General features: G+C 41.8%; 1 protein-coding gene across 1 annotated transcript in view; it reads right to left on the reverse strand.

The window, feature by feature from the left end:
- Positions 1 to 11,931, reverse strand: part of Palmd (palmdelphin) — a 49,844-nt gene extending 37,913 nt beyond the window's left edge. Inside the window, exon 1 of the mRNA XM_021196255.2 lies at positions 11,420 to 11,931. Within this exon, the coding sequence (XP_021051914.1) occupies positions 11,420 to 11,464 (45 nt within the window). The 5' untranslated portion in view covers positions 11,465 to 11,931. The remainder of the gene's footprint in view (positions 1 to 11,419) is intronic.
- Between the last annotated feature and the right edge of the window lie 6,600 nt (positions 11,932 to 18,531).

Consider the following 18,531-nt stretch of genomic DNA (forward strand, 5'->3'; position numbering starts at 1 on the left):
CACACACACACACACAAACATACACACACACACACACACACACACACACACACACACACCATACTTGCTAATTCAGAAGGAGAGACTTTTTCTAAGACTCATAGTCTCATAAAGAAGAAAAATAACTTCTGTAAGAAATTGCAGTTTAAAAAACCCATAGTGACAGTCATTACTTAGGCAAAAGGAAGGTCCCATGAAGTTGAAAAGAGACTGGGAGAACTTCTAGCTGATGTGATTAGGACGGACTCTGGGACAGCCTGGGTGGCTGGGACAGCCTGGGTGGTGGCTGGGGACTAGAGAATGGGGAGACAGGGCACTCAATTCAAAAGTTCAGTGCAAGCCAGAGTTTGAAACGGGAACACTGGACATTAGTTGGAACAGCAAATATAAAAATCTAAATTTCTATATACAGAGTAGCATGTAATAAACTAAGAATAAATAACAAGAACAGATTGCTAATGGAGACTCCTGAGTCATCATGACAAGGGGTCTGGAACTTATTTATGTTTGAGATAGCAGGCAATGAAGAGTTTTCAAGAGAGAAGAACAGTTAAACTCCTGTTTTTAGAAGTTGAACATAGCCTCATTGTGTCATAGGGGAGAAGTTGAAAGGAAACCTGGCTGGACTATTGCAAGAAGACTGTGAACACTTGGATGGAAGAAGCAGAATAAGTGGATCCTGAGACACATGGAAAAGGGGGAGGCAAAGATCATGTGGAACACAGTGCTAGGTTGCAGAGAGGAGCGGATTCATTCATAGAAATGAGATATCCAGAAGGTAAAAGGCTTTGGGATTCCTATCCAGTTGGAGTGCCCCTGGGACTACTTGGAGAAGTTCCATGTTAGATGCTTGGAATAAAGATGGAGGGAGATGAAAAGACCCTGAGCTGGAGATGAAGGAGGGAGCTTCGGGAGATGGATGAGAGTATGTCGGGGATACTTTCTTATGAGACTAACTGTAGGGCTCTCGCAGGCCAGAGCACGCAAACATGGTGCCAACAGTCCTGGTCTTTTACCCTTCTCCCCAATTCCCTCTTCCTAAACCATTAGATGACATTCCTAAAGCTAGCCCCCAAGCTCTACTCCCCTTTTTGTGGCCACTTCCTCAAAAGCCCCTTTTGGCTATCCTAATTTACATGCCCAACTAAAATCAAATCTCATGGATTTTCCCCTTTTTCCTTTATAAACTTTCATTTGCCTGTAGTCCACATCTGTCTCCTCTATCTAGAGGCAGTCCTTTGTCCATATGGGTGAATGTCCTATTCCACTCTCCCTCCCCCCATTTCTTCCCTCTCTCTTGTCTCATATTCCTTGACTTTTGTCCCTCTGGGGCAAATAAGTCTTTGTGCTGAGAGCTTGGTCTTGGTGTGCCCTGTTCCTTCAAGAAGGAAGGCTGAGGAAGGTCCTACGAAGCTCTTAGGCATCAGGAAATTTTAGATCCAGGCAGATAATATTTATAATGAAACTTGATGAATTGGACCACATGAGGAAAAGAAGCACTTGGAAGATAAACAGATTACAAGAAGCAAGAAGTCACAACAATAACTTTGCTGTGGTAATGCAAGCTGCACGAGATTTATTGCTCACACGGTCCAGATACTTCATTTGACAAGTAAGAGTTTATCTTAGGTAGTCTAGTAAAACAATGGGCTTAATAAGCTTTTTCTTAATAAGTAAGAAGATCATATGAATTTCCAGTCCTGGGCTCCATTCACAAAGGGAAGGGAGAAGCCTGGGCCACAGCACTAAGGTAAATTTAGGTGAAGGTAAACAAAGAGAGAGGCGTCCTGTTGATTGTACTAGATCCTACTTGGACAGAAAGAGCGCATTCGTGGTGTCTTCCTGAAGAAACTGGAAGGGGCAGGTTAGAGCAATGGGGGCATTTGATTAGTCAAATGTTTTCAGACTCAATCTCCTCGAAGCTGAGTAGCTTGTGACATCATGACCCATTTGTTCTTATTTTTACCCTCAGGATCAGAAGAAGAACAGTAGAAGTTGCTTATTTGAATTTAAAATCCACCAATGAGCTGAGCTGGTAGAAGATGTGTTAAGTAACCATAGCCTTGAGAGTACTAGGCAGGTGCAAACACAATTCGTTTCTTAAAGACGAATTCTGACTCAGTGGTGAAGATTACTAAATTTTAGTGAAAGTCGACTTAAAGAATTCTTGGAAAAACTTATTTCAAAAATTCTGCAGGTCGGTGGAGGAGAGTGCAAGGGCGGAGCACCTGCCCAGCCTGCAGGGCCCTGATTTTAGCATTGGAAAAGAATTCTTGAAAAAGGAACAAATAAGTAAACAGGGAAGGCAGATCACGAGACCCAGGTAACAGAAATACCTGATGCGATGAAAAACCATGTTAGCAATGAAGAGAAGAAGAAAGCTATGAATCAAGCAAAATAAACCAGTTTAAGTAGTTTACTTTCTAAATGGGGATCATTCCCAAAGACCTCACACAACCAAAAATAAAGATAAAATGGTAGCAACCATGTTTAATAGTATAAATACTGCAAAAATTCAGATCCATGCAGATGGGAACCACAGAACAACGGTGTGTGTGTGTGTGTGTGTGTGTGTGTGTGTGTGTGTGTGTATGTGTGTGTGTATATAGCGTTATGCTGATAACAAAATAACAGAGGTAGTAGGACTACTGATGATATATACATTGTAACATGTATATATTAAGGTGACAGATGAAATGAGACTGTTCCACTCATATTTTGTTTTTATGTTTTTAATTTAAGGGAGAGATCTTGATCCTAGAAAGAGCAGACCATGACTAATACAAATACCTATGGAGAAATTGATGCCTGAGAGGAAGTGGGGCCTCGGACAGCTACCCTGGTTTCAGTTTCTGGTGGGCTTCATTTCAGAGGGGGAAAAAACATAAACACAATTGTAAAAATGATGCAATCTTGGGCAAAGTGAAAGATATCAAAAGACACAAAATGGCACATATCCTAATTTTTGGAAGAGATATAAAGGTGAATTAAGAGTATTTGAAGACTAATGAACTTATTTACTATCCCCTGGCCACATTGTACAATGAGTCTTATTGAAACACGGGATGCAGTGTTTAGATGGGAGTGTCCGGCAGGCAGGATTTGATCCTGTAAAGACTTAGGGTGAGGACACAGCTTACTTAATGTTACTTTTACTTAGTATGTGAAAGGTCTTGCTTCGTCCTTAGCACTTGCAACAAAACAAAAACAAGCCCAAATAGTTCTCCCCTGTGTGATTTAATTATTTCAAGATCCAAATATAATTGAGGATTATGGCAGTTCAAAAAAAAAAAAAATAGAAGGAAAGGAAGAAAGGAGAAAGGAAAGAAAAGAAAGAAAGAAAAAAAGAAAAAAAAAAGGCTAACACTGCTGTCAGGAACCACTTAATGCACATACACATATAAACACATTAATTTATTTAATCTTCCTCAGATCTCTGTGAGGTTGGGACCATGTTTATTTCTATAATGTCTATGTGAAAACCCAGGAACCCAGGCACCTGGATCATAGGAATGTAGGCTGGTTGTTATGGTGTGAATATGAAATGTTCCCCAGGGGTTCCTGTGGCGACTGCTCAGTCCTCAGCTGGTAGCACTGATGTGGGAGGTGCTGGGAGCTTCAGGAGACAAGAGACTAGCTAGAGCAAAGGTCTCCACCCTCCTCCTTCTATCCTTTAGCACAGTTCCTCATGTTGGGGTGACCTCCCCCAGTCATAAAATTATTTTTGTTATTACTTCATAACTGTAATTTTGCTACTGTTATGAGTCATAATGTGTGTTTTCCAATGGTCTGTGATGAGCCCTGTGAAAAGGTCATTTGACCCCCAACGGGATTGCCACCCACAGGTCTCTACTGCTGCTAGAGGAAGCATGCCGCTGGGGGGTGGTGCCCCTGAAGGCTTAGTCCTTTCCTCTCAGCTCAGTCCTTTCCTCTCGGCCATCAGAGTTCTCTGCCCCAGCGCATGGAGCCAAGCGCCACAACACTCCACTCCTAAACCTCTGAGCTGTAGTAATCTTTCTTCCTTAAGTTGGCCTCTCAGGAATCTTATCACAGCAATGAAAAAAAAAAATCATTCAAACACAGTGTTTTGAAAGTTTGTGGAAATATTAACAGAAAAGAATATTAGTATAAAACTGACGTGTGCGTGCATGTGTGTGTGTGTGTGTGTGTGTGTGTGTGCATGTGCATATGAAGTCTAGAGGACCTTGAGAATCATTCTTCAGATTCCACATACCCTGGCTTTTTTTTTTTTTTGGGGGGGGGTGGACTTTTTTTTTTTTTTTTTAATTTATTATTATTTTCTTTATTTACATTTCAAATGCTATTCCGAAAGTTCCCTATACCCATCCACTCCCACTACTTGGCCCTGGCCTTCCCCTGTGCTGGGTCATATGAAGTTTATAAGACCAAGGGACCTCTCTTCCCAATGATGGCCGATTAGGCCATCTTCTGCTACATATGCAGCTAGAGACAGGAGCTTAGGGGGTACTGGTTAGTTCATATTGTTGTTGCACCTACAGGGTTGCAGCCCCCTACAACTCCTTGGGTACTTTCTCTAGCTCCTCCATTGGGGCCCTGTGTTCCATCCAATAGCTGACTGTGAGCATCCACTTCTGTGTTTGCCAGGCACTGGCATAGCCTCACAAGAGGCCGCTATATCAGGGTCCCTTCAGCAGAATCTTGCTGGCACGTGCAATCATACCCCGGCTTTTAAGACAAGACATCGCATTGGCTTAGGGCTGGTTTGTCAGTGAGCCCCCAGTATCTGCCTTTTTCTACTTTCTTAGGTTTACAAACACACCCTCCCACAACAGGGCTTTTGTAATGCAGGTACTGGGGGTTAAAACGAACTCCCCAGGCTTGATCATTAAGCATCTACCAAGTGAACGGCCTTCTTGAAATCAACTCTTGTTTTTTTTTTTTTTTTTTTTTTTAAGCAGTGCTCTTCAAGGAGACAGATGGAAAACTAAAACTAAGTCCAACAAACATAAACGAAACTACCTAGATAACGTTCTGTACTAAGTTTTCAAGGATGAAGTAAGAGTGGACTGGAATTTTATTATTAAAAAGATGTTTTCAGGAAACGTGAAAGATCATCAAGTAAAACTGTGTGGCCTCAGTGGCTGGAACCGAGGTAGATGAACAGAAGGAATAAACCCAATGAGTTGTTTCCACAGAGAAAAGTGTCCGGAGCCACCCCACATTGGAAGTGCTGGTTTGCAGCAACTGCGCATGAATAAAGAGGATGAGAGTGTGTGGAAGGAAACCTCTGGTTTCCCGGTCCTATGACGATTCCTGCACATAGTCTAGGCACACCTAATTCCTCTTACTGTAAAAATAACATAAGCTGATTTTTATTTTATTGTTATTTACGCTTTATTTTGTATCTTTAAAAATTGTCTATGGGTATTTTGCTTGTGTGATTGTCTATGTACCAAGAGTGTAGTGCCTTCAGGGGCTAGAAGAGAGCACTGGGCCCCCTTGGAAAGGGAGTTAAAGACAGTTGGGAGCCACCATATTGATTCTGGCAAGCCAACCCAAGTTCTCTGGAAGACCAGCCAGTGGTCTCAACTGATGAGCCATCTTTTCAGCCCCTGAACCTTCATCTAAGTCAGCCTGTCAGTAGGGCTTTGGGTTGTTATTACTACTTACAGAACGAACTAAAACGCTCTGGTTTTATTGGATTCTGCAAACGTAATCTCCTTTTCTAACCTTACAGCACATTCTAACACTTTAGCATTCTGATCTTTTACCCCTCTAACTTTTCTTGTTTATTCTAATGAACAGTGACATTACAAATATTGACAGTTAACAAACACAAGTCCCTGAATTATTAAGAGGCTCTGGTAAAATTGGCTGGGTCTTCAGTAAAAAAAAAACAAAATTAGATTGCCCCTCCACTTCATAGCTTGATTGTAATTTGCTATTATTATTATTATTATTATTATTATTATTATTATTATTATTATTTATCAGCTACTGTTGAGTTCATTGTTGGAGGAGCTGAAAGATGAAAAGGTGTCCTGGATTTGATCAGTCCTGGCAAGAAAGAAATGACTGTAATGGGTATGAGGTGGGGGGAGGGGTAATGGAGGTTGGATCAGTGTATATTTTTGAGAACTGACTTTGAGTCCTTCAGACCTTTGTAAAACAGTCCCAACTGCGCCTGAGATGGCACTAGAGTGTCTTTGCCCACTTCTACTCTTGGCAGACAGAGGAAGGTGGGAGAAGACTATACAGGTGGTAGGGAAACCCTTTCTTTTAGAAGATGTTGTTCAGTGAAGAGTCCACCAAGGATTTTTCTTGTCCCACTCGAAACGCTTATCATGAGTGTGGTTTGAGACTTGGAGATGGGAAAGTGGAAATCTGTGTCAATATTAGCACTGAAATACGCGATATTTGTTTGGACTTTAAACATTCAGACTAGAGTTTGTTTTAGTCATAGTTTTCTAAAGAATCACATTTTTCTTTAGACCATCCAGTGAGGTCCAAAGAATTCTGTCAGCAGATGATCTAACAGGGCAGCTTTATCATTTAGTAGCACATTGGAAAAAACTCTTCTCAAAAAGAACAAACAAACAAACAAACAAACAAAAACCAGTTTCCTTAATGAGCTATCAAAAGTATTATACCTCGTCCCATGACCTCCCTTCTCCTCCCCTCCTCCTCCTCCTCCTCCTCCTTCTTTCTTCAGTTTTGCAAGACAGGGTTTCTTTCTGTAGCCCTGGCTGTCCTGGAATTCATTCTATACACTAGGCTGGCCTCAAACTCAGAAATCCGCCTGCTTCTGCCTCCCAAGTGCTGGGATTAAAGGCGTGCGCCACCACTGCCTGGCTACACCAAATCTTCAAACCTCTACACAAGACTATACAAGTGGCCCAGACACTATTAAGAGGTATACGGTTAGTCAACAACCAGATTGGCTTGCTCTGTGATTCACTGTTTCATTTGCATAGGTAAAATGAACAGTGTGGACATGCTGGGCCTGGAATACACAAACAGGAATGGTTTCTTGGGCATGTGGTCTGTGAAGTCACAAGAGACAGGATGCCCAGAAGAGGTCAGCTCTGATTCTAGTACTTTGGTGTCACTTCCTTGAAATCCCAAATATGGGGTCCTTGCATTTTGGTTCTATGCTGGAGCCTGCACATTTCAACAGGAGGTCTTGCTTTTGGGTATTAGTTACTTTGCTGACCATTAGACAATTCCCAAATATTGACAGAAACACAACATGAGTGGAAAGAGCCCAGGGACTGTGAACTAAAGAGGTGTGGAGAATTAGTATTACGTTATGATTTTAATATGCTTTATTTTTAAATTGGGAAAGTTAAAATTTTCTTCTGGTTTATGCAAGAGCTTCTTGCCTCCCAAATTCCTGTATTTACAAGTCAAGAAAATATTCACTGGGAGTGGAAAGAAATAGGGAGTGGATCCAGGGAAATGTGAGAGAGCCTTATTGTTTTGCGTCATGGGCAGCTTTGGCCCACAGATCTGGCTCCGTTGCTCAGACTGCCATGTCAGGACTTTGGGTGGCCCCTTGCCAAAGGGAGGGAGGCCTTGGCAGGTGCTCTGGCTTCAGATTCCTACTGGGGTCTAACTTGACAGAGCCTACCTCCTTCAGGCCTGCGCCCAGGTGTTACCCTCTTTGGGAGTCCCCCGCCCCAACCACTCCTCTCGCAACTGTAGCCCGTTTCCATCCTCACATCCAGATGTTTCCAGAGTTTCCTCATAAACCTTTCCGCTTAAATGCATTAGACTCAATGTACAATCACAAGTGGAGGAAAACTGTGAGCAAACGAGCTGATAGGCACATCCATAACCATCAAAGCTAAGCCTTTCGGTGAGAAGCAACATGCCAGCTGACCCACCGCACCTCTTCTCCTAATCGGGTCCGTTCTCTGCAAATTGACATTAGTTCTCAGAATTCATCACGACATTTCCCAGAAATGCCCTGCGTTCACAAGTCTATAATCTCCAGATAGTTAAGATGTAGGAGCATTTCCACTGGAGTACTTCCATACTAAGTGCTGTATTTTCCAACATTTCCAGAGTAATGAAGAAATGGCAACGTGTTTCCTGTGGAAGGGGAGGTGGACTGACTGGCGCTACTTTTCTAAAGGGGGAATCTTTCTGTTCTCTGGGAGCCCACTCAGGACTCGGCTTTTGTTCTTCACCACGGACTGTGCTTACTTCCAGAGAGTAGCTCTGTGGCGATCAGTGTCAGTGTGATCTGCGTTTCTCCACACCCCCTCAAAAAAGTGGAGAATTTGGTATCACCATTTCTAGTAACACTAAATAGCAATTTCATGCTGGGTGTGTTGGCGCCTTTAACCGCAGCACTTTGGAGGCCGAAGCAGGCAGATCTCTATGAGTTCAAGGTCAGCCTAGTCTACATGGTGAGTGCCAAGCCATCCATCCAGGGCTACATAGTGGGTAAACGTCGATTTCATCAGCCCTTTGTCTGTATAGAAAATCATTTATTTGTTAAATGCATACTAGCATGAAAATAGTCTCAAGAGACTATTGAGGTTCCAAGTATAATATTTAGTCAGTGTGAGGTTGTCCTGTTTTCAAATTACAGCTGGGAATGGAACTCATTGACTAACGAGTACTTTGGTCATCAACTCAGCAAATGAGGAGTTGCTTTAGGGGTGGAGCAATGAAGGCAGAATGTGAAGGTGATTAAGTAAAAGAGTCAATTTGGAGCATCCAGACTTTAGTGCCCTCCTTAAAATAATCCTTTCTGAGTCCTTTCATAACTTGGCCCTCATTGTCTTTAAATCGTTGAGAAAATTTGTGAATAATCTTAAAATAAAATTTACTGGTATGGGAAATAAATGGTATCACCACAGGGTTACAATAGTTTTAGCGTAATGTCACTTGGTTCAGCCAAATTATATGAAGATGAATTTTTTTCAATTATTTGTAGTAAAAAGAATACCTTTTTAGTTACTTGAGACCCTGTGGAGTAAGAACAATATTTGCAGCTTATTTCATTTTATTGCCAGGAGTTAGAGAATCATAATTTAATAAAAAAAAAAAATCAAACAGCTCTTGCAGTGTCGATGTTTTTTGTCCTTGTCCTTTTACAGTTAAGTCTCTGTGTTGTTGAGTCGTGGTGTCTTAGGGAATTACATCTGTTGCTGCCATCAACATGTGTAAAAAAATGATTTCAGTGTAGGAGAGCAGTTAAAAGATTATCTCCGTGTTTTTGTAATTTTAATGCCTTTCAAAAATGAGATAACCCTTGAAAGTTCCCTGGGTACGGTGTGTTTTCTTTTCCTAGGAAGAAAGAATAGCGGGGCTGGCTTCCTGGGCAAGGCCAGGGCGGAGTAAGCTGGCATTTCCCAGGGTGTGCAGGAGGAGAGTGGTTGTGTTGTTTCCATGGACACGGAGGAACTACTCCATTTCCCCTCTAGGTGGTGACAAATGTGACCAAGCCCTGTGAGGTGTAGGCTTATGGAAATTCATTCCTATAAACTTTTGCCAGTTTTTACCCTACAGGCTTTAAGCAAGAATTTTACTTTCAAGCTAAATTTTGTGACTGTGCCTCAAAGACTTAATTAACTCTAATGGGATATGTTTGGGCTCGTGGGATAATTTAAAAAAGTTTATTAATTTTAATAGTGAAAATATCTCTATATTCAGGAACCTGCCTACCTACTCAATTCCTTTTAAGGCATTTTGACCTACCTTCTATATCTAATTGCACCTGAACCCTCAGTGAAAATTCCTTGGCTTTCTGAGTAACTATCCGCTACCATCTACTTGGACCATGCACTAGTTCACTAAATCCTCTAAGCTGCAAACCACACATAGCAAGACCTTAAAATAAGATGTTCCCCAGTTCAGTAGCAGAGAAGAAGGCGTCTGTGTGCATCACCAAGTCCACTGTTTCATTTGGTTATTCGGGAGATAAAAGCCGTGGGGATAAATGGAACCTAGTTCTGAACAACTCCCACGGCACAGTGAAGTAACCTTTAGCCAACAGCTGTAATGTGAAAGGGCCATGCCAAGAACAACAGAGCACAGTGGAGTTCCTGTCCCTTCTAGGAGGACAGCTGAGACTGTGGCCGGATTCAACAACAAAACAAAACAAACAAAAATTCAGGCCAAGGTTTTTACATGAAATTAAAAATACAGTAATCAGAATTCAGAAATTAAAAAGTACTCTCTCTAGAAAGGTGCCCAGGCTTCTTAGTGGACTCTTGGCCCCTTTGTACTGGTGAAGAAAGTAGGTTTTTATTAATCCTTTCTGGGTAGGGGGAAAACCCCCGCCATATTCCCTTAGTGTGTGTGTGTGTGCAACAAAAATTTGCTTAATTAATTATGAGAATTTGAGGAGCAAAGAGTTGAATAACCTCCTATCCACCTTGATTTAGTATCAGTTTTCCAGAAAGTAGTTACTTCTTTTTTCACAGTTAATTTCAGTGTCAGAAAATGTGATGCACAGGGGTGTGGATTTGCCAAGTTGCTTTTCCTCAAAAATGCTATCAAAAGTTACAGCTAATGATGATAGATGATCGGGTCAGGAACTTCCAGGTTATCGTCACATACAGCAGTTTGGAAGCAAATGAGAAAGAATGGTATCATTTAAGAAAAGCGACTCATTTCTTGCTTTGATTCTTTCCCAGAACAAACATCAAGTGCACTACTTTTCTTCCCAGAATTAGGGAAATATTTTCCAAATCCATCTCATGCATGGCATTCCTGTATTGAGACCTTATGTGGGCTATGTCTGTACTTCTGTACTGGAAAACTGATCTCCGAGAATAACTCTGATGCGTACCTTAGCTACTTTTCTCCTGTTTAACACTTTGTGTGAATATATATATGTATGTGATATATATATATATATATATATATATATATATATATATATATATATATCAAGCTTTGCTTTAATTCAGTTAGGTTTTTCTGGAATATACTTTGACACAATGAATAAAAATGTTTCAGATTTTCTTCCTTTTTCTACCTCTTTAAAAAAAATAACTTTTGGGGGTTATATTCATTGCTTTGAAAAGTTTTCCAGTTGGGTATCTATAAAAACATTTGTCTGATAGAAGGAATTTGAAGAAAAAAAAAAAACCCTAAACTTCAGATATCCACAGAAGGTGAGGAGAATTTACAAACTACTTAAACAAACAAACAAACAAACAAACAACTCTTGATCATCGTTTAAAATGCAAAGACCATCTGTAAATTCCAGAAACGTTCCCCTTGATCTCAGGTTCTGAAGCCCCAGTGTCATGGAGGGTCACAAGGGTTAAGAGAAACAGACCAGAGTCCACAAAGTTCTGTTTCTCCACTTGGAAGGCCTGGGAGACAAGGACAGTTAGCAACTGTGCCAGTGCCGGTGCTGGTGCCATTTGTCTAAGCAACCACCTTAATGACTTAAAACTCCACGCAGACTTACCGTGATGGCCTGCAGTCTTCCCTTCACCAGCTCCGCTTCTTCCATTCTAGAAGTCAAGGACAGGCAGACGCTGAAGGAAGTCCAAAGCTACCATAAATCAAGGCGCGTCCTTGGGGAGAGAAGCTGGAGATGACAGAAGAGACGCGGAGAGAAATCCGCTCTTTGCAGCAGGGAGAAAGGAAGAGAATTCTGAACTGTCAGGAGCGGCTCGGAGCCCATGCACAGATGAGGCCAGACAGACACATGTAATGAGGGTGCGCTGGGGAGGCAGACGCTGAGGCTGCTGGCACGAGTTGACTGACAAGTTTGAACGGCAGCCGCACAAGCCCTTTTCCTTCAGGGGCTGCCAGCTCTTTGTTGTGCTGTACACGGTTAGCGAGACACATTTTCTTATTAACCGTTCCTTACCCAAGTCATTATTTTCCAGGAGTGGCGCAGGGAGCTGCGGTGCTGAGCGTCCGGGCAGCACGGGTTTTCCTGTGAGCCTGTGTGTTTAAAGTTACCTCGCTGAGTTTACCTCACTCTGGCCTGAGAGAGAGAGAGAGAGAGAGAGAGAGAGAGAGAGAGAGAGAGAGAAGTGCTAAGTCACTTGTTTGTCATCTCCCTCTGCTTGGCTTTAAGTGATGATAATGGCTCCTTTAGTAACCTAAGAACTCTTAGATTTGAATATTTGCATCGAGCTCAGCTCAACTCTCAAAGTCCCACCGAAGGCAGCTTCTGTCACAGACCTTGGAAGCTTAGGTCAAAAAAAAAAAAAAAAAAAAAAAAATCAAAGGTGTTAAGGTGCTGTGATTAATATTCAAAGGCTGGCTCCCTGGGAGTGCTTGGTGACACTTTTGGATATCTGGGGACTGCAGCACCTCTTTTGGACCCCATTCAAAAAACGACAAGCTTCAATTTCAGGAAGGTGCCCATTTTGACCGCCGAAGTTATGCAAGAGCAGGGAGCGAGCCTGTGAAAGTGTGCCTAGATTCTGTAACCCTGAGTGGACAGTCCCTGCCCTTTAAGGAAGGCCGTGAAAACCGGTCAAACTCAGGTCAAAGCAGAGCCCAGGAAGCTTTGCAATCGACTTTGTTTTCTTTTTCCCACCTGTTCTTTAAGTGCATTTTGATGTGGTGAGCCCCAATTACCATCCACCACATTATTATGTGTTTGGATCAACCCTTTAATATCACCATTCAGGCGGGGAGGTTAAATAGACAAGGCCGACACTGAACACATTGGCGTACATTTCTTTGTGCTTTCGATATTTGTCATAGTAGTAGCTAATATTTGTCCATAGACAAATGCATCTCATCTTATTTATCTTAGGGGTGTTGAGAGATAGGTGCTATTATTCCTATTTTAAAATGAGGCAACAGGCTCAGGGAGATCATTTGCCACATGGCTAATAAGTAGCAAAGCCAGGATGGGGATGCCAGCTGTCTGACTTTGTAACAGCCATTCATCAAGCAATGCCCAAGGGCACAGGGCAAAGAGAGACACAGGCTGAAGCTTAAATCAATCTTCATGCGGGAGCTGGACCCAGCCTCCTCCTCTGCCGAGCTCCGGGGGATGCTTACAGACGGATAGGAAAACTCTAGGTAGAAGCCTGCGTTATTCTATTCTGCAGAAACTTGGAGACCTTAGATTGCTTCATACTTTTATTTGGATCTCCCCAACCACAGAGGCCACACCCTGAGCCAGTCACCGGAAGAACAAGATTATCGCTTTCAAGAATTTGAAGTCACAAAGGGTTAGTATCTAGAATATAGAAAGAACAGCAAAAATTAGGCACCAAAGAAATAAGGCTGTCCATTGATAAACGGACCGACGACCTAAACCAAAGAAACGCAATCCAGAGGAAGACATTGGCCAAGGGGTATCCGAGAAGCTGGTCAACATCTCTTGCATTGGGGGAAATACAAATCACAGGGGCGAGCTGGTCACTATCAAGAAAAGAAATGGAGAAATGGCAACAAATCTGCGAAAGATGAGGGGAAGAGGAAACACCTGACACTGGTGGTGGGAGTGTGAACTAGTGTGGCCACAGGAGAAGTCAAATGGGGAGGTTTGGTACAAAAAAAAAAAATAGAATTACCATATGATCCAGCTGTTCCACTTCTGGAGACACACCTGAAGGATGCCAGATCCCACTGTTAAGACACTTGTCTATCCATGCTTAATGCACTTCTTTTCGTAGTAATGAGAACATGGAATCAGTTTCCATGCCTGTCAACAGATGAATGGATAAACAAAATGTGGCGTTTTATTCAGTTGTGGATAACTGAATAACAAAGTTAGGAATCTGCAGGAAAATAAATGGAACTAGAAAACATTGTTTCATGCAGAGTAACCCAGGCTCAGAAAGACAAATACTGTATGCTCTCTCTCTCACATGGGAAACGTGACCTCTAACTGTTAAATGTGTGTAAATACAGACGGGTGTCAACACGGCTAAGTGTGAGGAAAATAGGAAGGGCTCTGTCTCGGTTACTGCTCTGCTGCTGAGAAGAGACACGAAGGCCAAAGCAACTTATAAAAGATTTATTGGGGGCTTGCTCATAGTTTCAGAGGGTGAATTCGTGACTATCATGGCGGGGAGCATGGTGGCCGTCAGCCATGGTGCTAGAGGAGTAGCTGAGAGCCCACATCTTATTCACAGGCTCTAGGTAATTAGAATAAGGCAGAGGCTGATGTGGGCTTTTGAAACCGCAAAGTCCCCCCTCCCTGCTTCCCCCCCCAAGTGACACACCTCCTCCAACAAGGCCACACCTCCTAATCCTTCTAAAAACAGTCCACCAATTTCAGACCAAGCATTCAAATATATGAGTCTATGGAGGCCATTCTTACTCACACCGCAGCTCCCATATGACTATATGGCATGGGGAAGAAGCTAAGTAGAATGGGAGAGTACCAGAGAAGAAAGGGTACTGCAAAGACGGGGTGTCAGAGAGATGGGGACAGGGAATGGGGAGGTAGGGAACAAATCAAAAGGAATGACATTTGAAGACCTTGTGTGGAAATAAATTACTTGGCAAGCTAATATAAAAAAAAATTAAAATAAAAAAAAAGAGTCTGGAAACTGGAGAGATGGCACAGTGGTTAAGAGCACTGACTGCTCTTCCAGAGGTCCTGAGTTCAATTCCCAGCATCCACATGGTGGCTCACGACCATTTGTAATGGGATCTGAAGATAGCAACAGTGTACTCACCTATATAAAAATAAATAAATATTTAACAACAACAACAACAACAACAAAAACAACAAAAAGAACAAGAATTGCTCTTCCAGAAGACCTGAGTTTGATTCCCAGCACCCATGTCAGGGGCACACATTACCTGTCACTGAAAATCCAGGAGATCTGACATCACAGGCCTCTGCAGGTACCTGCACTTATGTGCACACTCACACACCCCACTATACATGTGATTAAAAATATATCTGACAAAGAGTCAGAAACCATACTTGAGAAAAGTTGTTTTTTGTTTTTCCATTCTCAAGAGACATTTAGGAGTAGAGAATAAGCGATCGAATTAATTAGGAAGGGATCAAATTTGATTATTACTGGATGGATGTTTAAACAAACAAACAAACAAACAACAATAACAAACAAAGCAACAACAAAAAGAAACCATCAAACCTTCAAAGCTTTTGATTTTGTTTATCTGCAGACCCTGACTGATGTGAAGGACAAGAAAGCAGACAAGTATCTCAGTCAGAATTCGGCATTTGCTTGCCAAAACTAATGGGCAGGCATCCAATTAATAATCTGGTCTCTTCCTACAATCAATTTATCACCCAGATCTCATTCCTGTAAAGGTTTTTCTACGGGGGATGGGGGTTGGAGGGAGGGAAACCAGAGGAGTTCAGGAGGAAGCAGAGTTGTGAGAGCTGAGAGAGATTGTGTTTATTCATTCACATGATTGACATTGTTAAAACTGATAATATTTTTGAAGTTTGCTCAGTCTTTCATCCTGAATTTGTTTATAGAGTGTTCATCATGTACTACTGTGCTAGATGGGTGTTTGAGATTCTTAAGCAAACCAAATTCTTCTTCTCTAGAAATTTGTATTCTAGTAAGCAATAAAAAAAATGTAATATGCAATATATAAGGGGATTGTTTTATTCTGGGTTCTCTGAGACACAAATGCCAAGAAAGGCTACAGGAACAAGATTTTATTACAAAAAATAAGTATATGAGAGGAAACTGGGAACTAAGCAGAAAAGGCCGGGGCTGGAACAGTTTGGGAATCTGAGTGGAAGGGAGAGGGAAAGTTGTATGGGAGCAGCTGATTCTGCAGGGTTGTCTAAGGAACACTGGCCATGGCACTTGAGAGTGCTAGAGTCAAAGTCAACTACCAGAATGGCCCTGTGTCTTTCAGAAAAGAGCTCAGGTTACTGTTTCTGCCATAGTCAATGACTGTCTGGGAGTAGCCTTGGGAAACACGGCTTAGATGCAAACACAGAGAGCAGTAAAGGAGACCGTTGCTCAGTCATGTTTCTGTACTCAATGTCCATGAAATAGTAATACTGTTGTAGAGAAAAGAGCATGGAAGAGAATCAAGACTTCAGTTTAGAACTGAGTAGTTATGATAAGCTTAGATAAGAGGGGAGCATTTGAATAAGACCTTAAAGGGAAGTGGGAGTTAGTCATGAAGGTACCAAGTACAAGAACATAGCAGGTAAAGTCCATGCGAAGGCCCTAGAGCTAGCATGAAATAGCATCAGTCTGGTGTCATTAGAGGTGGGCACCAGGTGAAGTGTAACGACAGGAGATGTGGTTGGGAACATGATATTTCTCAAACTACATAGTACCCTGTAAGCCATGGTGGGGACTACAGCTTTCACTCAGTGTGAAATAAGCAGCCACCAATAATTTTTAGCACAGGAGCCATTCAAAGATGGAAGATGACAGGTAGAATGTGATTATGTGAGAGATGATGGTGGCTTGGTCTAAGGTGATAGCAGTAAGGGTGTTTGGAATTGTTAGAATCATGTGCATGTTTTAATCTTTTTGGAAGAATAAAAAAAGAACTTAGGGATGTAGGATATGAGGAAAAAAAAAGAAGGTTCTGGATTACTTTGGGTTTCTTGATCTGAGGAAATATAATATCAGCCATCAATTGAGGAAAAGAAATTTGTGAAAAAATTTTGGGGGTAGAATATGGGGGTGTGAGGAGGATGGATGTGGATAAAAGAGCTTATATTCTCACTAAGACAATTAGTTATCCATAATTCAATAGGCAGTTGGCTATGGACTTTGGGATTAAGGAAAGATGTCTCAGGTAGATTTGTAAAATGTACAGTACCTCTGTAAGTGTAAGATGGATCACAAGATCTCTAGAGTTATATTTTATAAAGCAGCCTAGCCTAGTGAGATAGCATCCACTAAATGTTAAATATGTAGTTATGATCAGAGGCCTTTGCAGAATAGCAGGAGGGCTCTATTTGCTCTCAATAATTTTATTAAGATAGCTTAACCAGATCTTCTTTTGTTTGTTAATCAATATCAATGAGGATGATAAGTGAAAAATTGTACTTTATTAGCAATTTTACTTACCTTTCTCATTACCATTGGAAATACATGGCTGAGGCATCTTAAAGAAAGACAGCTTTATTTTGGCTCACAGTTGAAGAGATCATCATGGTAGGGAAAGGCACGGAGGGTGAGGTGTCTTGATTGGGGTGGCATCTGGGGTGGCAGTAACTTGTCATCAGGCTCGCTGCATTTTGAAGGATCAGGAAAGAGTCTGGGCCAAAGGCAGGGATAAGATATAAGTCAGTCCCCACAGACCCACCTCTGCTAGCCCTATCAGAGGATCTACAACCTCCCCAAACAACACCATCCACCAGGAATCACAGACTCCAACACAAGAGCCCATGGGGGGAACATTGCACATTGAACCTCTTTAGTTAGGAGTTAGAGGGGTACACGTAATGTAAAACAGTTCCTCTGCTTGCAAAGGCTTTTACTGTCTGGCTGGAGAGTTAAGATATATGTTTGAGGAAGTAAGTGAACAAACAAAACAAAACACACTAATAAGTCAACAACCATGCATCATGCTGTGATGAAGTACTAACTATGACATCGTTTGAGACCTTATTACCTTGCCTTGTCACGAGCCTGTGCTTTGGGAATCTCCACAGGGCCCCTTTTGCAGAGCACGTGAGTTCTGCCACGGGTGGTACAAACATAACTGTGAAGTGAATGGAAGAAAGCAAAGATTTAGTGAGGTGCAAGGAAGTTACCTCAAGCTAGACTTAAAAGTAGAAAAGACACTCCTATAGTTAAAGGACCAAAAGGAGATGATTTTTCTTTGAGCAGAAAGAAGTATTAGACGGACTGACAGAAATAGATATCTGTACAGGGAGCTCAGTGTTCACAGACATGAATGAAGGAAGTAGGAAAGGAAAGATCATATTCATATTTCAGGAGAATAAAGTCAACTTTTCTCAGGGTCCATAAGAGGAAGGAAAAATGAGGTTATAAGAAGGTAGGAAAATCAGATTTCCTGAGGACCTGCCTCTGGTACGCGCCTCAGTCCTTCTGGCTCATTTCCTCTGTCTCTCTAAGTTTTTCCTTTTAGCCCATGTGCCTTCCTTTGTGTCACTTCTGACCATTCTCCACCAGGGACACCACAACCATCACACTTGTCTAGGATCCAGAACGGGCAACCCCAAGCAAAGAATGGAACACCTCCAAACAAAGACACCAAAACAGACACCAAACAAACAAAACATGTCAACTGTCATAACACCAGATGTGTAGGCCCGATCACAAAACCAGACTGGAATAGCTAACACTGTATGCTTCCCTCAGAGCCAGTGACCCTATTGCAATAGGCCCCGAGAAAAGCAACTTGGCTGAAATATAAGAAAAAGCTTTCAAAATATCAATCGTGAATATGTTCAAGGGCCTTAAAAAGAAGACTAATAAATACCTCAATGAAGACCATGAAAACACATAGTTAAATGAAATAATGAGAACATTTCAAGACATCAAAGTAGAATTAAACAAAGAAACAGAATCATGAAGGAAAAGTCAAACTGAAATAAAATTGGAAATGAAAAATTTAGGGTGTCAAACAAAAACTTCAGATGTAATCTCACTAGCAAACTATAAGAAGGGA

Source organism: Mus pahari, chromosome 4, assembly GCF_900095145.1.
Source record: "Mus pahari chromosome 4, PAHARI_EIJ_v1.1, whole genome shotgun sequence".
Classification (NCBI taxonomy): Eukaryota; Metazoa; Chordata; class Mammalia; order Rodentia; family Muridae; genus Mus; species Mus pahari.